We start from the raw sequence: 25,242 nt of genomic DNA, 5'->3' as shown, positions 1-25,242 counted from the left end.
TGAATCTAGATGCTCTGGCAGGACAGAAGGAAAGCCACCAGTTAGGTCTTCCTTCAACCTTTCATTCAACCTCCCATTGGAGAGCCTGCCAGGACCCACCAGCAAAGCACTAAGTCCCAACATGAAGAAGCAGAGAGTGGAAGGGTGTGGTAAGCTGAGAGTTACAGCTGAGCACTAATAATTCATCTTGGAATAATGATAAGAAAAGGATGGACTAAATTAACTACATCAGAGATCCCTATCGAGAGGAAGAGAAGCATCCCTGAGGATCAGCCCATGACCGTGTATGTAAGTGGTCAGGATTCTTGACTTTGAAGAGAAACCCTTGAGAACATGCAGGAACTGTGTGCATTTGGAAGCATTCACCTCTTAACCAAGGGCTAGGTTGGGAGAAAGGAAAGTGTCCACAGTTTGCTCTCACCTGGTTTGCTGGGCAGGGTTGAGCAAGTTACAGTATAAACTATAAACTATGGTGAAAAAACTATGCGTGTTGAGAATGGAGGCCGGTACTGATGAGAGTAGAAAAACAGCGAAGAGGCTTGTTGCTGTTGGGGTATATGGCAGCTTCATGGAACCAGGAAAATAGGGAATTGAAAATGATAAGGGAGAATGGCTGCAGTGGCTGGGTCCTGCATATGGTGGTGTTGATTGTGCCCTAAGCTGAATACCGTTCAGATACAAATGCACTTCTCAGCTCAGCAAAGATTTGATAAGGAGCTCCCAGGTACTGTAGGGCAGGTGGTGCTTTATTCCCAGTGAGAACTGAAATAACTTCAGGTACCAAATAATACACCACGTACCATGTATAAAAAAGTCACTTGGAAGGGTGGGATAAATGTGTTTAAAGGGTAGCCATGGTTACCCTGCCATTAGAGTTGTCTCTGTCTAGTTTGTGGTGGGTTTCTTTTTGCATCATTTTGAAGCTACACAGGCAAACGTCCAACTTTGACAAAATTTTCTGAAAGTTAAAATAAAATTACTTTTTTTATTTTTAAAAGACTATTCTTTTGAAAAGTAGGGTGCGTTAGTCAGCCTTCCCTTCTATTAAAGGTGCTCAAGGTAACTGCCTTATAAAGAGAAGAGATTTACTTTGGCTCAGAGTTTTGGAGGTTCCAGCCCATGACTAGTTGGCCTTGTTGCTCTTGGGAGACTGCACAGCGTGGTGAGATTTTGACAAAGAAGAGCTGTTCACTAGTCATGAGCTGGGAAGAAAAGAGAGGGAAGGTGAAGGGACTTGTCCTTCTTTTTGTGGGCATCACAGTGATCTGAAGGACTGTTATTAGATTCTGCCTCAACTTAGAGTTTACTGTGGAGACCAGGAGTTTACTCTAGGGCCATTTGAAGGCCACATGAGATCCAACTACAACAGAAAAACTTGGATTGCTCAAGTCAGAGTGCTGTGTGCAGTAATACATAGAGACACAGAGGGCCAGATAGATGTTCTCTTCTTGGTTCCTCTAGAACCAGGGCTCAATTCTCAGTGCTGGCTAAATACTCTCACTTTAGGATAGATTTGCTAGGTTGCCCATCAGTCAGCTCTTAAGACAGCTCTCTCTCTCTCTCTCTCTCTCTCTCTCTCTCTCTCTCTGTCTCTGTCTCTCTGTCTCTGTCTCTCTGTAAATTTTTCTTTGATACTGTTTATCCTTGCCAGACTTTCTTGTTTGGAAACTTACTAGTCTGTTCAGGGTGTTATGAAAATTGGAAGACTTACTTCTGACAAGTGCTTACTTAGATCTGACACGAAGTAAGCAGGAAAAAATGCCACTTCTGTCTGTCACACATAGACATTATGCATGAGTCTATTAGAGCTATATTCATTCATCTACATGTATTTATTTTTGGAATATTAATCCATACACATTTCTTTCTAGGATTTGAAATGTTTTGAGCTGAGTGCTGTTTGCTGTGTATTTTTATTTTTGTAAAGTCTTATAAATGAAAAACTGTGTGCTTGTTCTGTCATTATTTTTAATAGTCTAATAATTAGTTCATTGAATTATCCAGCTCAGCTTTTCTGTCTAAAAGTGAATGGTAAACAGAATTTTCAGTGCTAGTTCAGCATGTTCTGACAAAATATGATGCATTAAAATGAAATTTATCCTTACTATTAAAAGTGACCTGTGGGGTTGCAGTCACTGGTTTCTCTCTGTGCTTCAGTCTTTTAGAGTCCACTGCATTGAAGTGTTTTGCAGATCTTGTCTAGTAGCTGGAGTTCAGTTTTAAATAAATCATTTGGTCACATCACTTTATCTCTAGCAATCATATTTTCCCATTTATTCTCACCCCTTATCTGAAGTTCTTATCCACTTTCTCCCAGAAGTATAATGGCCTTATATTTTAAATTATAAAGTAATTTGCTTAGCTGGAATTGTATAGAATTACTTGTCTGCCTGTATAAACAAGTTTGACTATTTGGAAATGACTAAATGAGCAGGATGTTGACTTACAGAAGTTCAGGGAGTTAGGGGTATCAAGAGCCATACCACATTAGGCAACCAGCAAAGTGTAGTAGATGTTGGGAAAAACATAAAATAGCGTATTTTAAAATAACTCTGATCACAAAGAACTTAAATTCTATTCTCATTTGACCTTGGAAGGGAGATACAGTAAAAACTAATTTCAGTTGGAAGCGCGCCTACGCCCCTCACCCCAAACCTAGGATTCCAGCTTGGTAGGCAAACACTCTTCATTTGAAGTCTATCCCAACCCTTTTTACTTCTCATTTTGAGGCAGGGCTCACCAAATTCAAATCTAGGCTTTGAACTCCCTCTGTAAGCAGGCAAGGCCTTGGGCAGTTGCCCGGGGTACAGGTGCACACCACCATGCTCCACGAGGGCAGCTTTTCAGGATGTTTAAGAAACATAGCTTTGGAATCGGACTCGGAGTGCTTCCTGCCCCTGGTGTACTTCTCGAGGTTTTCTTTTGTTAAAAATAGAGGGAGTAATGCCTCCCTCATGGAGCATGATGGAAGTTGATATATAAAAAAAATGCCTAGCTAAAGTTATTTTAAAAATTCCCTTTCCACTTCCTTAAAACCTTTAAGTTCCTCAGAAGGCAGTAAAGCTGCATGAATTTTTTTTCTTTTTACCCTGGGGCCACATTATCGAGAACTGGATTTTATACCATATGTGTGAGTTGAATGTAATGAGTAATTTTTTGGGTCTCATTTAAAAGGGACATGCAGTAATATTCATTATAAGAGATTTGGCTGGTGTTTAAAAACTCATTTTGTTGGTATATCTTAAGTCTCTCACCTGATTGAGAATATGCAGAGAAAGACCTAAGTTGCTGGGGCTTGAGGTAGAAGGGCAGCACCAACTGGTATTTGTTTCATTAAGCTTAGGCAAGCTATCCAATTACTTAATGCAAATAGGAAAAGTTTACACTAAACTCCTACTTCTTTGCTGAAAACTCTAGAGAATTCAAATGAGGAGAGATATGTATTTAAAAGAAGGAAATTTAAATGAAACTTAAATCAGGGGCTTAATGTAGAATAATATTAGACCAGGAGATCTGAAATAATAAGCGAGAAATGCCAATAAATAAAAAGGGGGCTGTATTTGCTCAGATGCTTGTTCTGTTTAGTTTTGTTTTGAGATAATTCTTAAATCATCAGAGACCCAAGTTAATAATGAAAGCCTTATTTTATCCCACACCCTCTTTCCACCCATCAGGGTTGAGTAAAGTCCTGCCTTGCGTTGCCAGTATGGACTTGACTCTGTTGTCCCCAGAGAGAGTTTGGGCATGACATTGCTTCTGACCTCACAGCTCCATGGTTGGGACTGTGATTTCAGATGGCGTCTGTGCTCTCTGGCCTGGGAGGGAGTGAGGAGAAGAGAGGACATTGCAGGTGGTCACTGAATGCGTAGTCTGGTGGGGGTGTGCCTTAAAGAACGGGGGTTGTGAACATCCAGCAACCTTTCTTTGTGAAGTAGTTTGTAGTTTGTGAAACAGCTTAAGTGAGTGGAAGAGGACATTTTTGGTGGGGATGGTTTGAGAAAAGACTCACAGAACTTAAAATATTCCAGAATAATGCTTTCACTTCTAAAGGTATACCATTTATCTGAAATTCTGCTTTCCAAAATAATTTGAAATGAAACAAACATTCTTTGCAGAGGCAATTTTAAGCTTCTGTGATGCTTTGAAGGCTGGTGCAGAACTGCAACTAAAGAAAATTCTTTCTGGGTGTTTCCTGTGCCTAAGTCAGTTTCTCTTTCCTCCTGCTCAACCAGTGTCCTTCAGACATGAGCCTAATAGCAGCTCCACCCATGTAGCATCAGAGCAGCCTTGTTTAAAAAAATGATGTATTTATCATTTATAATAAGTTTCATAAAGTCAGGTACCGCTATTCATACTTTATTGTCAGGATTTGGAGCCCTGTCTGTTACCTAGTGGATTGGCAAATACGACATTTACTTTTTACCTTATGTTCAATTTTTTTGTCACATAGTAGAAATCTCAGAACCCCTGGAATTAAGGTCCACTTAATGAAATTTGTAATTCTGTGACATTTAGAGCGAATACATTTATATCACCTTCAAGAATTTTCATACAGTGGAGAGTAATATGTGTTGTTTGCAAGTGTTACATGGGTTCCCCTGATTATGTAATAGGACCTTTGGACTTTCCGACAGAAAGCCAAGCTTTATTAGATCACATCACCCAAATGCTGTGGAGCATGAGGATGTGTGCAGGGTCCCACTCCATCCTCCTTGAGTGTACAAGGTTGGGTTTCTCAATGTACAACACATTCCTCATGCAGCTCTCATTGTAAAGATAAGCAAAAATAACTGAGAACTTTATTAGGAATGAAGTGGGATTTTCCTTGTACCAGTTTGTGTCTGTCTTGAATCTCCAAGAGTCAAAGGAGTTAGACATTGATGTTTCTGAGTATTGGCACCCTTCTCTCGTAGGCCAGTTAGTTAGGCGTAGGTTATCCACATACGTGCTGAATGCAGTGTGTTGGTGGGACCTTTTAGGGTCCAGCTTGTTTACCAGCTGTTTCTTTTATCCCCAAGGCTTTCATTTTCTGTAGCTTTGGGCTCATTTTTGTCTGTGGTGGGATGTGACAGCCATTCACTTAGTTATGTATACTTTTAACAAATATTTGATCATCTCCTGTGGGTTAGGCAGCTGTAAGTACTGAGGATATAACATTCACGAATATAGACCAAGCTCTTCCCGTTCATGAACTTAGAAAGAATCCTATGAAAAGCAGGACTCCATAGTTAGTAAGCAGGTAAGTTTTGGATTCTAGAAGTTCTTGAAGAAAATTTAAAGAATCAAGCAGGATTTTCTCTTGGCAAAGGAGGGGTGCAGAAGGGGGAGGGGGAGCAAACCCAGAGTCCAAAGCTGCCACATGCCCAGAACAAGCTGAGGTTTTCTTCATATCAGAACACTGTGCTTCCATGTATTCCTGACTTGGAGTTACTGACATTTGTCGCCTGTGCTAAATTCTCTGTTTAATGTACAAGGTAGATGTTGGTTGACACCAACCCATGCTAGGGCAGTTAACCGGTGTTCACTAGGGTGGTGGGTGCAGTGCCTTGGGCCCAGAGTCCACACCTGGAGCTTGTTTGTCATCATATGCAGCAGGCTGATAGGCTTTGCTTTCTTAAATGTTGAAGACTTTCATACTAGTATGTTTACTTCTTTGCTTTCACTTCTCAGTCGTTTATGATCCTCTGAGTTAAACCTCTTATTTCTCCATTTGTAATTAAAATCTGTTTATGAGTAAATTCAACTAGAAAAATACTCATTAAAGTACTTTAGAACTGGCTACACCAAACAGAATGATAAAATGTAGTTCTGTAGATTCATGGTCCATGTTCATGAATCATTATCCCTTTTAATATAAATGCACATGTTTGTGTATGTGTGTACATATGAAATGCCTAGCACACTTTTTGGCATGTAGTAGGTGATCCCTTAGTGATAACAATCTTGTTTTATTTCAGTTTTCACTTACCATGTAAAATAGGCAACTTTTTAAAAATGTGTAGCAATAGTCCCATTAGAGTGCTTTAAATGCATAGTTTTGTAATCTGGTTCGATAACTTTAGCTGTTATCAGTGTCCCCATGTGGACCACTTCATTTTGATGTGACTTCCCTTTGCTATATCTCCAGGATGTATTTGTGTATTGAGCTGTGGTTTTCCAGCTCCTGCATGCATCAGAATCACCTGGGGGTTGCACATTAAAAGACATTTTGCTAGGTGCTCTTCCTGGGTTTCTGCTGCCTAGATGTCAGGTGCTGCTGGGAACTTGCATTCCAGCTGCTCCCCTGATTCACCTGCTGCTCTGTGGACCTCAGTCTGAGCTCCTGGTCTGGCAGGCAGTGTGATCTGAAATCATTACCTGTCTGTGTCCAGTAGAGTTAGTGACTGATGTCCTGCTGTATGATTTTTATGAAATATTGTAGAGACCCTTGTTTTGCCTACACTTCATTGTACTTGTGGTTTAGAAGGTCTCATAGCCGGGTGGTGGTGGCGCATGCCTTTAATCCCAGCACTTGGGAGGCAGAGGCAGGCGGATCTCTGTGAGTTCGAGGCCAGCCTGGTCTAAGAACTAGTTCCAGGCCAGGCACCAAAGCTACAGAGAAACCCTGTCTTGAAAAAAACCTAAAAATAAAATAAAATAGAAGGTCTCATAGATTTCATAGTGGAGTATGTTTACATATATTTCTCTTGTTTCTTCTTTGAGAAACAGCAATATGTTTACCCTCTGAGGGCAGGGCATAAGTTTGGAATGTATTTTACAAGATAATTTTATCTGTTATAATTTACTTCTAAGAATGCCAGGCTATCAGAATTGTGTGAGGGTTTACTATGCTATCAGGATGGTGTGACAGTTTAAAACACTAACAAGAATTTTATGTTCTCTACTTCTTTTCAAGGGTCCTTTGATAGGCTAACAACAAGTAAAATTTAGCACTCATCTTTAACACAGAAAATTCCACTCAGAATGATACTGACATAACAATTTCACCTCCTTTTAAAGCGTAACTTACGTCTTTGGGGATGTGATGGTATAGAAGGGTTATTCTTCCGCAAGAGAAAAGTTAATCAGAAAAAATCTTTGTCCATGAGATTACACTGAAATGTTCTTTCATGCAGTGCTTCTGAGTGCCTGTCTGTGCAAGCATTATAACAAATCAGTGCCAAAGTCATGCATCTTTATCACGTATGAGGGTATTTAGTAGATTGTAACTTAATATGGATCTAATTGTGTGAGGGTATAGATCACCTTAATGCAGTTATAGCATTCATTAATAGAATTAGTAGTATTCAGTTCTAGGCACTGCTGCTGTTGTCTTCTTGTTTCCCTAGACCATGTCTGCAATGTAAGGTGTTAATTGGAGGCAAGGGAGGTGGGAACAGACATTCCATCAGCCAGGACTCTGCCATTGAAGGCTTTGCCATATTTGCATATGGAGATTATTGGAAGATGGAATGTTCTCCACTGTGTGGAGAGATGTCTATATGTTGCTAGTTAACTCCTGCTTTAAAGTAGGATTAAGAAGCCAGGGAATCTCAGCACCTTGTGCACTATAGTATCCTCTGTGCTTAACATGGTGCCTGACTCATGTTCAGTAAGTGAGCATGCGTATCTGTACACGGGGAGCAAAGCTTCAGCTGAGCTTCTCAGGAGCTCTGTCTGCCTTGGTGTTTGAGTCTGTGCCTCTTTCCCTGGGACTTAGGACTTACTTGTGGGCTAGGCTGGCCAGCCAGCAGGTCCGGGATCCCTGACTCTGCTTCCCAAGTACTGGATTACAAGCATGCATTGCCACTCTGGCTTTTTTGTGGGTGCTGGAGAGGATACTTGGGTCCTCATGCTCTTGTTGAGATCAAGTGGAGGCCCCAAAGATGGGACTTTTTGGGGGAGAAGTTTTCACTTTTACTCGAGAACTTTGTTAAACTTGGATACTTTGTCAGCCGAATCAGTGACTTCTTGTCTTGGAATTCTGTTGTTTTAAATATTTGAGTTGAGGCTGTATAGTTTTGATAGATTATGGACCAAGATGATTTTAGTGAAATTATGATTGTATGTTTCTTTATATTTCATTATTTTATTTAATTTAATGTCAATCAACAAAGTATTTTTCTAACTCCATTATGAAATAATTCAAAATAATTACAGTAATTAAAATAATTAAAATCGAATTATTACCTTTTCTTGTCTTTTCAGCCTTAAGCAAGCCAGGGACCTAGAACGAGAGAGGGCTGCAGCCAATGAGCAGCTGACCAGAGCCATCCTTCGGGAAAGGATATCCAGCGAGGAGGAACGCTCGAAGGCAAAACATCTGGTGAGTGTCTTCCAGGTTCCAGAGATGCCTTGCCCTCTGGGTTGGCAAAGCTAAGCATTCGTGCCAGCTGTTAGTGTTGATAGCAGTAATGTTCATTTGACTAGAACTTTCTTGAGTTTCATAGGACATTAAGGGAGGTAACTTTAGAAGTGTTGTAGTCAGGACCAATACAATCACGTGCACAGGTCATATCTGGGGAAATGTTGCTTGTTGGCTTTTTCCTCCCTTGACTTTATTGTCTCTGAAGCAGTGGGGCCGGCAGCCTGGCCTCTTTCTCTTCCTGTGCAGTCTCTAGGAAGGTGAGTTGAGCTTTTATCTGTCACTTTCTGGACCCTAGAAAGGGGAAAAGTAAGCAAGGTCCTTGGAGAACAGTCTTTTAAAAGAGAGTCAGAAGTTTCTTCAGTAAAATATTTGTTAATTTTAAGGACTATATAAGTACTTTAAGATAAAAGATCATTAACAGAAAATTTTAAAGTCACTGTACATCTTTTTCTGACATTTTATACAGGGGTGTGTTTCCTTCTGTAATGTTTTTCTCAATGTTTTCTCATATATAATTTGAAATTTGCATAAATGCTATATGTATGCAAATATATTTGTAGATCACAAAACATTTTTTCTGAAATGTAGTTTCTCATGATGAAACTACATCTCTATATCTCTACCACTCATTAAACAGTGTCCTCTGTCAGATAAAACTTGGGTTCTACAGGGTCAAGCCTCTAACCTGGACTACTCAGTCCCTACTTCTTCCTAGAAATGCAGATGAAACTGCTCAGGACTTTGGTCCTCGCTGAAACATGCAGGGGAGCCAGTGAGGCTGAACACAAGGTCTTACATGGAGGGTTTTGGATGTCACAATTCCTCCCATCAAGAACCTGCGAACTGCTGAGACTTGATGAGGAAAAGGCCCACCTCTGCTCTCTCCTGGAGTGTCTGTCTTTGCTTGGCAGTTACCCCACACAGTCGTTACTGTTAGGATGATTGACATCTTGTTCTTTCACTTTGTTTTAAATGATTGATGTTAATACTTATCTATGATGAATGGTACAGTGTGATAAGTTAGTCTGTGTATTCGGAGTGTCTGATCAAATTAGCAGAGTTGCACCTACCTCCCCCCCGCCCCAAGTCATTTTGAATTTCTTTGTGTACAACAGTCTTACAATTCTCTTCTAGTTCTTTGTGGAATAAATAAATTGCTAATAATTGCTAATTTTTTCCCTCCTTTTTACCTTTTAGCCCTTTCTTTGAAAAGTGAACCCATGAGCAGGTGCCATCAGATGAATGAAAAGGGAAGAAGGGAAGTCAGTTTACAAACCCTTTCCTTAGTGGCCAGTCTGGTGTCCAGGCTGCATGGGGAGGGAGGTGGTGACAGTGGAGGTGATAGACCAGACGGCAAGTCCACCGTGGTCAGCACACGATGCGCACTCATTGAGTGGCACTCGGGCAGCGAGGGTCCGAAGGGAAGCCGGGAAACTTAGAGGGTGGCTGTCTCAGGTTAGAGAAAGAGTCTCAGCAACTCAGGTTTTGATTCCATCTGCTGTCTGTCTAAGCAAAAATGTATTTTGAGTAATTGGGAAAAAAATGTCAGACCAGTTGGTCGAGGGGCCATTTTCATTCACAGTACATTCTCACAGTCTGGAGTCTATGGATGGGGGAGAGAGCAGGATTAATGGTGCTCATTTTTTTAGGAAGATACTAGAGGCATTTTTTGGTAGGAATTTTTTTTTTCTGTTTCGTTTTTTGGTCCTTTGTTCCTTATCCCTGCAGCACTCTTTTCTCTGTGGCTCTTTACCTGAATTTGGATATACCGTCTTGTTCACCAGTTTAAGACTTAACCACTCAAAAGACTACATACATAGGCAAGTCATTAGAAGAAGAATGATTTCACAAGAATCATGAAAACATCGAAGGATCTTGTAGAACCTAGAGGCAACTCACATTGTGAATGGAACTGTATGTTCAGCCTTTTCTGTTTGTTTTAGTCATGACCCTGCCTTGTGCCTGTTTTCACTTTTATCTAACTGCTGGTGTGTAGATGAACCTGAATTGTAGGTTCTGTTTGTGGCTCTTTCTTGCTGATGTGGTGGTTTGTGGTATAGATGGCTAATTGCAGAGCTCCCAACTGCTGCATCTCACCATCGTCACACTCTTGGCCAAAGAGTGTCCCTCAGAGCATGCAGGGAATAAGTAGGATTGATACAGTGGGTGATGCTCGCTCAGGGGGGTCTTTTCCTGTCTCGAATGTTCAGAGACACTTGTTGTGTTGTCATAACTGCCACTGGGTAATTCCTGATGCATTTGCTACACTTCTGCATTATTGGTGTTACTGTAGACAATATATTCACTGTATAAAAAATGAGAAAATCAGTCCAGAAATACATTAAAAATTTTCATCAAGCTTCACCATCCACAGGTAACTAATAATATTGTTTGTATATGTATATCTGTGTGTATATGTATGCTTATATACTTGTGTGTGTTTATGTATGTGTATGATCATGTTAGTATCTGTGTATGTGTGTGTGTTTGAGGGGTGAGGTTGTGTGTGAAGCTAGAGATCAACCTTGAGTTTTGTTCCTCAGGTGTTGTCTACCCTTTTCCTTTTTTCTCTTTTTTTTCTTCCTTTCCCTCCCTCCCTCCCTTCCTCCCTCCCTTCCTCCCTCCCTTCCTCCCTCCCCCCCTCCCTCCCCCCCCTCCCTCCCTCCCTCCCTCCCTCCCTCCTTCCCTCCCCAGAGCTATTAGTGTGAGTCTGGCTTTCTCACATGAGTTCTAGGGAATCGAACTCAAGTCCTCATGCTTGTGTGGGAAGCACTTCACTGACAGGGTATCTCCCAGTCTGCAGTCTATGTTTTGAAGATTTATTTATTATGTTTACGGTATTCTGTCTGCATGTATGCCTGCACACCAGAAGAGGGCATCAGATCTCATTACAGATGGTTTTAAGCTGCCATATGGTTGCTGGAAATTGAATTCAGGACCTCTGGAAGAAGCTTTTAAACTCTGAGTTATCTTGCCAACCCCAAAATCTATTTTTTAAACTAATTCTTTTTGTTTATGTCCTCATGGTTGCATGGCAAACACCTTACCAGTTAGACTATCTCCTGACCCCAATACTCTGTTTTATTTTTTAATTCTTTTTGCCTTATGTTGAGTTTGTCTGTGATATTAATGCATTAAGTTTTGCTAAGACATTTATGTGTAGGTGTTTTTCCCAAAAAAATCTTTTAAAGTCATATAAAAATTTATACATTTGACAGATATTTAGATTGTATGGTAAAAGTTTTGGTATGAAAGCATATGTTTTTGTTTGTTCACCATTCCTTAATTACTGAGTATATTTCAAATGAGTTTTCCCAATAATTGGAATAAGATATTACAGAAAATATAGAAAATTCAAGGATGATAAGTATTAGCTGGGAGTGGCGACTGAAGTCAGGAAGGCTGTGAGCCAATCTATGCCACATTAGAAAGTTCTATGCCAACCTGGGCTACATAGCAAGAGTAAATATTAGGAAATAAAAGAATATCCTAAAACACCATTGTAAAGCTGGTAAAGCTGCTACCTTCTGTTCATAGAGATAGGAAGTTCTCTTTGCCTCTTCCACCCATGTGTTCTACAGGCTGTACTTTTTCGGAGTTTACCTCCTGCCTTTTGAAACAGAGTCTTGGTGCGATTCTGTGCCTTCTCTTGTTATTTAGTCCCATGATTCCCTCTTGAGGCATGCGTTGTCAGAACCCATGGTAATGAGTTGAGTACTCATTCTGCTGTGAGTACTAGGTCTCTGTCACTGCTGTTTACATCATGAGTCCGTGAGCAATGGACAGCTTTGTTCTTTGTTTTGGGGTCTCTATTTGTAATCTAAGTGTTACGGCCTGTAGGAAAGTAAACTCTTGAATTTCATGTATTTGGATTAATTAGAAAGCTTCGGTTTAGCCAAACCGAAGTGACAAAGTATATCTTTCTCAAAATATTTGAAGCCATGGGTGTTTTATATATTGGATTTAAAAAAAATTGGCATATATGTATATTCTCTATCTATCTATCTATCTATCTATCTATCTATCTATCTATCTCTGATGAGAAGAGAAGACCCTGTCTGTGTGAGTGCCTGTGTGTGTGTTGCTAGGAATTGAGCCCACAGTACCACCACACACCAAGTCCAGTTTTGGACTTTGGTGCATTTTGGACCTCACATTTTCGGATACACTCAGCATGTATTGTGAAATAAACCTACTTTTGTCTCTCTATGCTCTTCTACTCATCAGCGTTTAGTATTGAATCAGTGTTTTCTTAGATATAAGTGCCAGGCTTCCTCCTCGGTTGTCCTAGCAGCTGGTTTTGTTGAAGCTCTTTGAAGAGCAGAGTCATGATGGTTCTGCTGCTGAAATCTTAAAATAGATCCCAATCAGCAGTTTCTACTTTGGAGGACTTCTTTTAACTGGGGAAACTCTTAAGCCTGGTCTAGAAAGAATATACTGTTCCCTCTCTATTGTACATGACTGGTACCAGAATTTTACTGGTGACTGTGCCTGTCTGAAATGACAGTGAGAGTCACATGGATGGTATAGCCTTCTAGGAATAGTCACGGGGCCCTGTGATGAGAGGAGATTAGTGAAAGGATAGGATCAAGCCACATGTAAGGTTAATGTAGCTTGACATTTCGTATCCTTTAAATCCTGCATTCATAATCTCATATTTGCTGTGCCATTTGAATTTCTTTTGAAATTAAAGAATACTAGGCCAATTTTGGACTTTGCATTTATATTTGATTTTTTCTAAAATTGCCAATTAAAATAGTGATTTGATCTTTTTTCTGTCTTATTAAATTGTTGGTTTAATGTTAGTGATCTTGTATTCACCACAGAGCTGTTCAGTATTTTGTTTTTAAAAAGATCTGAACTTTAAAACAAACCTTAATTTACATGTATAAAAGCATTTACTTAAGTATTCTGGGCCCTCTGCCCCTAAATGTGACACACTTCTTTCACCCATACAACTGATGTTTTTACTGCACGTTTCCTATATGGAAATCACTCTGGTAGGTGCTGAGGAGTGTAAATGAGAAAGAAAAAGTCTTGTCCTTCAGGAGGCCATACGGGGGGAGGCTCTAGTTCCCTGTTTCCATTGATCAGTTTTCCCCTTCAGGGTTCTCTGTTTCTATAAATGTCATCATACAAGATGCTGGGTTTGTTTATGATGCCTTCTTTGCTCATTTTTCTCTACACGTGGACACCTCCCCATCTTTTCTCTCTTGCTTCCTGCTTGGCTTTCACATCGAATACCACCTCCTGTGCTTTCATGTTGTGTTGTGTGCGTGTGTGTGTGTTTTAAATCTGGTTTACACTTTTGAGAAAAAAATATTATGGGAAGATATCAGCGTTTAAAATCAATCGTTTAAAGTTTATTTATCTTATTAATTCATGCTACTCATAGTATGGTGAGCATTCCTATTTTTTTTTAAACTCACTGCTGTGTTTGCATTCATTTAATAGTTGCTTAAGTGCTTGCTTATGCCAGGTTCCAGCAGGCAGAAGTTGATGTTGTTGACTGAATAACTGAATGTGCTAAAGTCCCAAAAGTAAGAGGAAAAGATGTGAACTTTCTAGGGAAGGGAGCCTGAGGTGAATCCTAAAGCCTGCTCAGGAATTGCCCTGAAGGTTTAAGAGTAGGGGCTGTGTAGTATTTATATTGTAGGCATGAGCACACATGCACGGGGATGGCGGTCACAGCCCATGTTGCTGAGGGGAAGCATGGAAGGAGAAGAGTGGTGGAATGAGATAGCAATAGTCAGCAGAGCTGAGGTTGTGGAGGACACATATACCTGTGAGGAACACTGGGCTGACTGCATAGGAAAGTTTGAAGCAGGGCAGTACAGTGTTTAGAAGCATGTTTTCATAGCTCAGTGTTGTGTGAAGGATGGAATAAAGGGTCAGGGCTGGATGCTTAGAGACCGGGAGAAGGCCTCCTGAATTAGAGTGTTGCTTACAGAGCCAGAACAGAGAGGTGTAAGAAGGATTGGAGATTTGAACATAAATCAAAGAAAACCAACCCACAAATCAGAAACCTAGAGAACCTAGACAACAAAGAGGACCATAAGAGAGACATACATAGATCTAATCTACATGGGAAGTAGAATACAACAAGATCTCCTGATTAAATTGGGAGCATGAGGACCTTGGGAGGGTTGAAGGGGAGGGGAGAGGGAGGGCGGGGAGTAGAGAAAAATGTAGAGCTAAATAAAAATCAAAAAAAAAAAAGAAGGATTGGAGAAATAATTTTACGGGGTCTTCAGGTTTGAAGGATTGAGAGATGAATCAAGACACTTGTAGCAGGCCTGATAACTTGAGTTTGATCCCTGCAACTCAGATGGTGGAAGAAAACTGTCTACTACAAGCTGTTCTCTGCCCTCTTCATGTGTGCTGTGGGGCATACAATGCTTAGACACACACATTCTCCTCCTGTCTCCCTCTCCATCCTCCCAAGTGAGTAAATAAACACAGTTCAATAGAAGACTATTAACATTTCTAGTGTCAGCAGCTCTGTATGATTAAAAAAAAAACAGCAAAACAGTTGACCTCAAGAAGTGTCCAGGGTCAAGTGTACATCCCATGTTTTTATTCAGCATTTCTTGTAAGGTTCTATTAATTGCGAATGTAAAGGCAAAGTAGGCCCAGTTGGTTTTCCTCAGAGTCTTTAGTGTAGTGTTTGTTGGGAGATCAAAGCTCATTCTTATAATTTTGGCCTTTTTAAACTTATTATTTCTGAATGTCTAACCCTCATACTGTTGAGAAAAATAACACAGAGAGTAGAGTGGGTGAATGCACAAATTGCATTTCTGCAAACTTAAGTAACTTTCACCAAAATGTCGCTTTTTGTCACCAGTTTCCTTTTTGTCTTCCGTGCACCAGTGAAGCAATCAAGAAGAATTGATTAATTTTGTGCTGTGTGCTTTTCAGCTCGGTGTTTTCTTTGTGCTTCAAACTGTGACAGTTTAAATTTTATGGTAAAAGAGAAAAAGGTTTTGAATTTGGGGTATGGGAAAAATGACTATTACAAGAAGTGGATAAGAATACCACTGCTGCCCGGATGTGAGTCAGGGTCTGGGCCAGGTGTGGGGTGCAGCCCAGGCTGTGGTTCTGAAGCCACTGCCAAGGTCCCGGCTGCAGAGTGCTGTGGAATATTAGAAGAGCACGAGAGTTCGCTGGGATGCTTACTATCATTGTCAGGGAGGTGAAGTCTCAGGGTAACACTGGTTATTGGGTTCTCTTATTGAACACTTAAAAATAATTAAAAAACTTCCCCCTAACGAGTTTGGAGGGGTGTAATCTATGTATCTGATTATCTATCTCCTTTAAGTTCTCCCCATGGTCATGCCATGCCCAGGTTTTCTTGCCCTAGTTGTTTGGATATTTACAGTGTACTAGTTTGCTTTGCTTGCAAGAAGTAGAGTTAATGATTTTGAGCTTTTGAGGACTATTTAAATATACAATTTCCACCCTATATTTTATTTTCCCCAGGTAAGAGTAGGATCTAGTAGGACCTGCAAGTCCCCATCTTCCTAGACCTTGCTCAGTTAATAGCTGACTAGGGACTTCAGAGGGCAGCCTCCCTGAAGGTGAGCGTGGAGGCATGCTGTGTCTGTTTTCCTCCTGTGCAGTTGGGTTCAGTAGGCCAGCACAGTCTCCAAGATAAAACATTCACATTCTGTTTTCTTTTTTTATGTTCATTGTTAGCATGTGTGATCCAGCTTCCAGCATATTATGGTAGCATTATAATTGTCAGCTGGAATGTGCATAGTGTCGTGAAGAGATTGTTGATCTAATGTTCTATGAAGTGGCAGGCAGCTGCAGGTCTCTTTGCTGTTACTGTGTGAGATGAAATGAATGTGACTCAGCCTGCCAGCTTACCTTTATGTGAATGAAGTACGCTAAAGTGGATAAGACTGCAATCACAGATACAGGCCCTCATTGTATGCTTAAAGCTTATTGTATGCCTATCTTTAAATATATATTGTTGAATCCCCTACTTTTACAGGTAGACAAAAATACCTAGGATCTTATTACCGAATATCTTCGGGGAAGGTATTATAGTGCAGAAGGAAGTTTCTGTCCTGCCTGGTCCTGCAGCTGTTCAGTCCCAAAGAAACACAAAGAGGCCTATTATTAATTATAAACTGTTTGGCTTATTAGCTCAGGCTTATTATTAACTAGCTCTTACAACTTAAATTAACCCATAATTCTTAGCTGTGTTTAGCCATGTGGCTTAGTACCTTTTCTCAGTGCAACATTTTCATCTTGCTTCCGCTGTGTCTGGGTGGCAACTGCAGCCTGAGGCTTTCTTTCCAGAATTTGTCTAGTCTGGTTGCCCCACCTATACTTCTTACCTGACTTCTGGCCAATCAGTCTTTTGTTAAGCCAGTACAAGTGACAGATCTTTGCAGGGTACAAGACCATTATCCCACAGCATTATATTGTGTTGACTGGATATTGAGGACCTGGAGGTGGAACATGGCAAAATGTCCTCATAGTAGAGGAGATTATACACCTGTCAAAGCTGGGGAGCTTTCCATTGAACTCCGTGTAGAAGTGGCTGTTGTTCACTCAAACTGCAATGATCTTGTTGATTAGAGAAGTCAGCAAGGATGAGCATACTACTACTGAAGTTGCTGGGGCCAGTTAGTCATACACTTCTTAGAATACACTGTCATATTTTCATTTTAAACGCCATTTTCAAAATTCATCAAGTTGCTTGTAAAACATTGGTTGAGGGCAACTCAGATTGAGTGCTATTTTTAATGTTAGTTCTGCCACAAATAGCTTATTGGCATCCTATCACTTGGGTTGTTATTGGTGTCCAGGTGAGATATGGAGAGTACCAAGTAAAAATCCATAGGTAACTGCGGTAGAGAGCTGGTTATTCTTCCATCTCTTGATAATGACTTGGCATTTATGGTTAATATATTTTCTTCATAGCCTGATTGTAAATGAACTGTCACTAGTGCCTTGGAATTTTATTGGACGGGCACTATAATCTTATTTCCTTTTGAAGAGGCCAAGAACTATAGCCCTCTATTTGCTTTAACCTGTAAGAAATCAGAAGGTTAACATAAACATAATCAAGTCTGTCAAATCCCTACAGATCCCGAGTAAGGGTTTTGCATATTGGTTGAGCAACTGTGTTCAGCAGCAGTCTTTGCAGTTTGCCTTCACGGCAAGTCTCACTACTGTCAGTGGATTGTTTCTAACCTACTGAGGGAGAGTCCATTATTGCTGACTCTGTGATAGTCCATGCGCAATGGGAGCTACTTGCATAATGGATATTAACGAACATTTCTGCTCTGTCTCTTTTCTGCATCCTAAATGGAACTGACTTACACTCTTCCATTGTTCTTGATGATCTGCTGACATATATGTCGGGATGTTTATTCTGTGGTTATGGAGAGAAGAACAGTATTGCAGTATTTCCTTGTAGCCCTATAGACATGCTCCATTTTCCTCCGTTATGACTTCTCTTTTCTTTACTAGCTATAATTTAAGGATGAGTTCTTCTGAAAATACTGAGGGGCAGAATTACCAGAAGAAGTAAGGCCTCTTTCTCTGGAGAGCAGGAGTCTGTTTACAGACCTGCAGTATTTATTACATACCTCATTTAGTTCATTTATCATTTTAATAGAAAAATGACTCATTTTAGATGATTCTGAAGTAATTCGAGGTAAGCTACATAGCCCTAGGCAGAATATGATTTACGCAGACAGCACTATGCTATTTTCCAAAAACCATAATGGAATGGCCAACACTGATGATAACTTATGATTACTTATGGTAAACTTAAGAGATGTCTTCATTGTCACAGAAATTTGTTGATTAAACATTTAGAGTTTTCTGGCTAGTTTTCTCCCCATTCTTTTATGACAAGCACTTCTACCAGGTCCCATACTTAGTACCTAAAGATCCTTGCTTGTTCCACCTACAAACTTCAAGATTAATATTTGGTATTTTCCTGTTGAAAAAGATGACAGTGTCATGGACTAGTTTTATTGGCAGAGGTTATAATATCAGACCTGTCAATATACATTTTCTGCTTAGAAACTAAACATCTTGTAATTAGAATTTCTTCATTCCACTGTGTGCACCTAGTTTAAGATTCATCGGATTTTAACTTTAAATACCTTTCCTTTGGATGATCTCCTGGCACCAGCTATAAGTCTGCTTAGTACTGTAAAGCACACATGTTCTATCACTGGCTAAAGCCACAGCCCAAACAATTGGAGTTTATGTTGCTATCATTTAACAGAAACTTTCAAATCTAGCATCTTACTTGGTAGATTGTGTGGGAGAACATGCGTCACACCTGTTGATGATGAAGAAACCATCAACCAAAAAGTTATACAAAGCTAGAATCTGGGTTACAACTCAGGTCTCCACAGTTTTTATCTTGGGCACAGTTTCAATAATTAATTAATTTTAGTTAATTGTTATTTTAGCTTCTAGTGAAATTGATTATTTATATTAGAAAAGAATAGGATTATAGAGGAACAGGCACATGATCAAAACAAGAATTAGAACTGAAGGCTTAAACAAAATATGTAACTAAAGTAATGTGGAGAGTACATGTAGAGGAAGTATTAAAATATGGTATTGTGGGTTACTTGGACTAGAGGGCAGATGGCCGTAACCTCTTGGTCAGTTTTGAGTGTTGTCTCCTCTTGGAGGAGTGTATTCATAACCATTGCATTAACTTGAACTATGGATAACCTGTGTAACGTCGAGGCATTGAGTTGTACACAATAGAAATAAAGTCTGTAAATGTTAGTACAAAAATAGTTACCTTAGGTGAATTTTTACATTTACTGGAAGTGCTTAATTTCTCTGTTTATTTTTATAATCATCTAAAAAAATTTTTTTAACTAAAACTCTCTTGGTGTTGTGTGCCATGCTTCTGGAGAAAAGAATGATTCATTTACAAGGGACCTGGCTTGTCTAGTTTTCATTTCTTCAGAATACATGTATACATGGACAAAGTATCTTTGTTTTTGTTTACAACAGTGCAAAATCTTTGTAGAAAAGGAAAGAGATGAATCCTTTTCTTATTGTTTTGGTGACAGTATGTTAATTTAGGAGAATAAAGTACTGTTACTGTAGTAGATTATTTTGAAAAGTAATTATATGTATTAGCAGTGTGTACTTTTCACATAGGATGGATTCTGTTACTTTTATGGGTTTTTAAAAATTGAGGTTTTTTTTTTTTTTTTTGGTTTTTCGAGACAGGGTTTCTCTGTAGCTTTGGAGCCTGTCCTGGAACTAGCTCTTGTAGACCAGGCTGGTCTCGAACTCACAGAGATCCGCCTGCCTTTGCCTCCCAGGTGCTGGGATTAAAGGCATGCGCCACCACCGCCCGGCCTAAAAATTGAGTTTTACGAGAAATTTTAGAACTATATCATAGGGTTGTCTTATAAACTGAAACTCTGAATAGAGTTTGATAAATATTGCCATTGACTATTTTGGAGATTAGTTAAGTTGAAAGGAGATGAAAGAAGCAAAATAAAACTATTGTTGTAGACTCGATGTATTTTTCCAATTGCCCCTTAAAATTCCAAAAGGACTCTATTTCAGAAATTAGCAGCTGAAGATCTATATACATTGCTGGGTAATGTATATATGGTTGTATGTAATATGTAATAAATATTTCTTAATGTGGTAAAAGTAAATTCACTGTAAGAAATAATAGTTCTAGAGGCTGGGGAGGAGATACCTGTGCACACACAAGCACCTGAGTTCATTGCCCACCACGCACATAAAAAGCTAGGCCTAACAGTCAAGCTCTATCTAGATACCGAGAAGAGATGCTGTCTCAGACAACACGGTGGATGACTCCTGAGAAAACGACCTGACGATGGCGTGGTTTCAGCTTCTGTGCGTGCATATGTACATGTGTGTCTAAGCCTGACTTAACTATTTAAAAATTTCAAAACACTGCCACTTCCAGTACATACATAATCACACATGAAACGACAAGTTTAAAATTCATTTTTCTAACTTGTGAAAATTTCCTTGTGATAATTTCTCATAGTAATTCTGTGACAGTAGTACAGCATATTCCACTTATAGTCATCTGTTTTTAATCCTTTCTCATGCTTTCTTTGTACCTAATTATATATATGTTATACTCACACAAATCCATATTTATATACAGTGTATATGACTTATGGTTGTGCACATTGTACATTGTGCATAAAAATGTACATTGCATGATCTTACGTGAGTTTCACAGTTTTTTTTTTTTTTTTTTTGCTTTTTCTTAAAATTTGTTTGTGCTTCTACTGTAACCAAGTTCAGTTGTCCAAATCAAGAAATTCAACAATTTTAACCCTAATCCAGATTCTGGCTTTTCGGTTCTTTCAACAGTATTATAGTTGTTCCTTCTCATTAAGGATTTATAGTCTAGGTTCACAAATCAGATCTGCTCATGTCCCCAGATTCCATTTTAAACATAATTTGCAAATAATAGGACTATGATAAGGATCCTTTGTCAACTTCAGCTCATGAGTTCCTGCTGCCATCGGCAGAGTTTTAGAAGAAAGGGAGATGTGAAGGTCTCATGTCAACACACAGGTTCATACTTTATATTGAGTGCAAGTTGAGGCAAAATAAATGCTTTGGAAATTTTCTTTTTGTAAACCAGAAATGCTATTGCAGGCATCCAAGTTATATCATTAAATGCCATTAGAAAGTGAACTCCATTCTTGCTTTTCTGCAGAGGCTTTGAGTAGTCATTTCATCTGAAATAGCCTCCTTTCTGTCCCTCCCTTCCAGGTCTGCTCCATGTAATTTTAGGCAAATTGCTTCCTTTCCTTTATGCCCTTTGTTTCCGTCTGCTTAAAATGAGGACAGTCTTTAATGTACTTCTTTCAAGTCTGTTACCTTGATGAATAAATACATAAATACAGAGGTTCTTTGAGAATGCAGAATTCTACGTATTTATAAATTGAATTTTCCTAAAGTAATTTCTTTTCATGAATAGGCTACCAGTTGTAGGAGTCACATCTATTTTAATTTTCTTTAGTTATTAAAAAAACCCATTTCAAAAATAAGAAAAATAGTTAAAAGTTGAAAGCTTTTTTTTTTTCTTGCTTAAATTGGATTTCTGTCATTGAAAACTTATTCTGATGAGTTGAAATGCTCTGGTCATAGGCACAGGTATGGATACTCTTAGCTACTGTGTTGAAATGGCCAGGCTTAGGGTCCTCTTTCTGGGAGAGAAGAGGATAGGGTTTTTTGGCTAACATTTGTTGTCTTAGAATGAGCTTTCATAGCAAAATAATAGGTATTTTAAGGAAAAATAGATATTTCAAGATGTAAATAGAAGTTGGTCTCCTTATGGCTGCTACATGCCCTAAATTTGCAACAGTGTGGGCATCTGACAGTGTAACCCACAATGTGGTGCATGTGAAAGGCGTTATGCCAAGTGTTGTAAGCCAGACACACAAAGACGGTCACTGCCTTTCATAGGTCAGCGCAGTGTTGAACTCAGTAGTAGTGGTCATTACCAGAGTTTGGGGTAGCAAGATGGTGTTGATCAAAGGGTACACTTTGCAGCTGTTCCATGTATTAGTTCTGTGGATTTGTTAGACAGCATAGACCACACTTATTGTAATAACGCATTGCATACTTAACATATAAGAAGGCAACTATATAAGGTGACAGACCTGCTAATTAATATGATTGGGGTAATCAAACCATTGTGTTGTTCACTTGAAATATATATGTAATTTTTATTTATCAGTTAAAGCCCAATAAAGGTAGAAAGAAAATAAAGACTCATGGAAGGAGAAGTAAATTGTAACTTAAATTTCTGCTTTATTGTCGATTAACCCTTTTGTTATCTCTAAACTCTGCAATTCATCTTTTCAATACTTTTTCATTTATTGAGTGAACTAAAAATTATTTGCTAAGTTTTAATTGACCATTGTATTGTCTGTCTTACCCATCACTGACATGTTTCCTTTTCTAGCTCTTGCTTGCCCATTTTATATTTGTGGCATATGGAGAGTGGCATCTTTAGAATGTTTCTTGTCATTCCCTGTCATGCATGGGTGACAGAATATATCGATATTTCAATATATATATATGTATATGTATATCTTAATCTCCTTATGGAACTCAGTGTATTATAAAGAGCCTGGATCAGTTCCAGTCTTGAAGGCATCAAAAAGAACAAGTTCTAAATACCATCATTTAGAATGCAGCATATTTAGCTGTGTCTCCATCTTGTATGTCACCATTTCCAAGACACAGCATATAGTAGTACATATGCTTGGCATATATGTTATAATGTTGCTTCCCCCGCCTCTCCTCCCTCTTGGGAAAACCATGTACAGTGAGTCTTGCTCACTGTGTAGTTTGCTGGGCCCATAGAGTGACACAGCAGAAGTAGACTTTTGAAGTGTCATGTTTTATCCCTGTAAATGACATGCTACAAATGCATGCCGTGGATTAAAATATGTTTGCCGTGACAGAAATCTTTTGTTTGAATGGAAAAAAAACTCCATCAATTCCAGTTGGAACAAAGGTGGTTGCTGTGCGGGAGAGCGATTGCCAGGATGGCACGTTTCTCAGGCTCGTTCTTGATTCTCAGCTTTGTGTTGGTTATAATCTTGTCTTGGCATGCTGTGTTTCCAGAATATATCAGTTTTCATGTTTCGTTGGCTTTTTCTCAAGATTTATGAAGTTGGGGGTTAGCTTTTTGTCTGGCAAGTAGCAGAGCCTATTTGAGATTCTCTAATCAATAATTGTAAAATAACTAGAAATTGATCCACGCCAGTTGTAAATCCATCCATGCATTTCTATTAAAGTCTGTCACCAAACGCTGTACGAAAGACCCCATCGTTGAAGCCAGGACAGAAGCAAGTAACGGGCCGTGTGTATTATTGGAATGCTCTTACAGCATTCATCCAGACTGAGAACACTACAGCTTGCTGTTATTGCCTGACTGGGGAGCTAGAGCTCATTTTCCTTATAGGTGGAAACATGGTGTGATTTGACATGCTGTAGGATTATGTCTCCTCCGGAACACATTTTCAGTGATTGAGCATGACCTTGACCTCTTCCCCATTTGTTGTGAGGCTTTTAGGTTGATCCCTTTCTTTTGGATAGCATTAAGGTTGGGAATGCACAGGGGTGTTTTATAAGATCGCTGTTGATGTATCAATGTTGTTTGGGTAGAAATATTACTAGGCGATATTTGAGGGGGTGGGCACACCTCCTTTCTTGGTTTGTCAAATGTCATCTTGTCACTGTAAGGATGTCATGAGACCTAAAGTTTCTCTTGGGACACAGGGTATTTTTATTTGAGGCTTCTGAGGTAATACCTTTTATACTGTTTACTTTTCTTGTTGGTGTGATAAAATACCCTTACAGGAGCAGCTTAATTGGAAAGTGAGGGTTCAGTCTGTCAAGGCTGGGAAGTCACAGCAGCAGGAGAAATGGGGAGCAGCACGTGTACAGCTCCCTCCTTTGTATGCACCCTGGGCTTCAAGCCCAGGAATGTGTAGCTGTCCTTTAGTGTGGTGAAACTTCCTACTGAAATTCAAATTAACCTAATCCAAGTAATCCCTCACAGATGAGCCTGGAGCCTTGTCTCCTAGGTTATTCCAGATACTAGTAAATTGGCAATCAGACACTATCACAAATGGAATATTTTCTTTAATAGTCACATACCCAGTGTGGAAGATAATCTGATTTACTCAGAGTATACTGATCTTAATTTTAATCTCAAAAAATAAAATGAAAATGTCCCAACTTTATAGATATACTTATGACTGGTATTTGACCAAACATCTGGACAAATATAGTCTTAATTGAATCAATACATTTGGAGAATTCTGACAGTCAATACATTTTATATGAAAAACTAAGACGTACTTTTGCCCTGCACTGTGATGATGTGGGAAGCTAGACTGTGACTACAGCGATATTACACCAGTGACAGCCAGATGTGGAGACGATTGTTTTGTCTACAGCCTTGAAGTTATCTGTTTGGAAAAGTCGGGGGGGATAGACTGAGGAGTGGCCCAGCTTTGTAGTCCTGGCTGCCCTGGAACTCACTATGTAGATCAGGTTCCTTGAACTCACAGAATCGTCTGTCTTTGATGCAATTAAAGGTGTACACCATCACCACCCGCCCGCTAAGGGAAAGAGTCTTTATTTCACAGCGTGAACTTGATGGTGATGTAACTGAGCAATGATAAAATACAGGAACATTTGTCTCCATTGGGCTTAGCCCACAGGCCCTCATAGAATAGGACCTTTGCTGGCTCTTTGCCAATTGTATTTGCCATTTTGTGTGACTTCCTCTATGCCTTCCAGCCCAGAGATGAAAGCCTGCTTGCGGCACATTGCACACCTCCATTCCAGAGTAGTTTGTGGAGAACCTAGGGCAATCCGCAGAGTTTTGTTATACAGGCAGTCTGTGGTAAAAGTCAGGCCACAGTGGGCTGCACTCTGCTGGAGATTTCTGCTTTACTCTAACTCTTGGTGGCCATGACCACTGCTACCATGATGACTTTTCTAGGGTGTATTGTAGACTGTTGGGGGCTGATACCTGTGGGTCTCTCTTACCTCTGAACTTTATACAGTTTCCTTTGGGTGAGATGCCAAAGGCAGCACAAGAGAGAACTCTGGTGACATTGTGTGGGCATTGCTACTTCTCTTCATCTGTCAGCCTGTTTTTATTGTGTTTGGAGGATTTGGGTTCCACCACTAGCAGTTTTATAAAGCTATAAGGCCAAAAAAATATTCTAGTGTCATGGCCATGTTCTTCCTCTTCAAACAGTAAAGTTGTGTCATAGAACATGGGTGGCACCCTATGGCTTTGTCCAATTCATCCAGGCAAATAGCACTATGTGCTTATTAGCACATCAGTTTTATGTCTTTTC

At 39.6% G+C, this 25,242-nt stretch overlaps 1 protein-coding gene across 2 annotated transcripts in view; it reads left to right on the top strand.

Moving 5' to 3' along the window:
- Chchd3 (coiled-coil-helix-coiled-coil-helix domain containing 3) overlaps window positions 1–25,242 on the top strand; it is a 265,737-nt gene that overhangs the window by 84,701 nt on the left and 155,794 nt on the right. For both annotated transcript variants that reach the window (XM_041675783.1, XM_041675784.1), the window contains exon 4: window positions 8,188–8,305. In XM_041675783.1, the coding sequence (XP_041531717.1) occupies window positions 8,188–8,305 (118 nt within the window). The remainder of the gene's footprint in view (window positions 1–8,187; window positions 8,306–25,242) is intronic.

This window comes from Microtus oregoni, unplaced genomic scaffold (assembly GCF_018167655.1).
Source record: "Microtus oregoni isolate MIOR12 unplaced genomic scaffold, Mior012 000026F_ref0000081, whole genome shotgun sequence".
NCBI classification, from domain to species: domain Eukaryota; kingdom Metazoa; phylum Chordata; class Mammalia; order Rodentia; family Cricetidae; genus Microtus; species Microtus oregoni.
The sequence above is the reverse complement of the archived record's forward strand: the minus strand, read 5'-3'. Positions and strand labels throughout refer to the sequence as shown.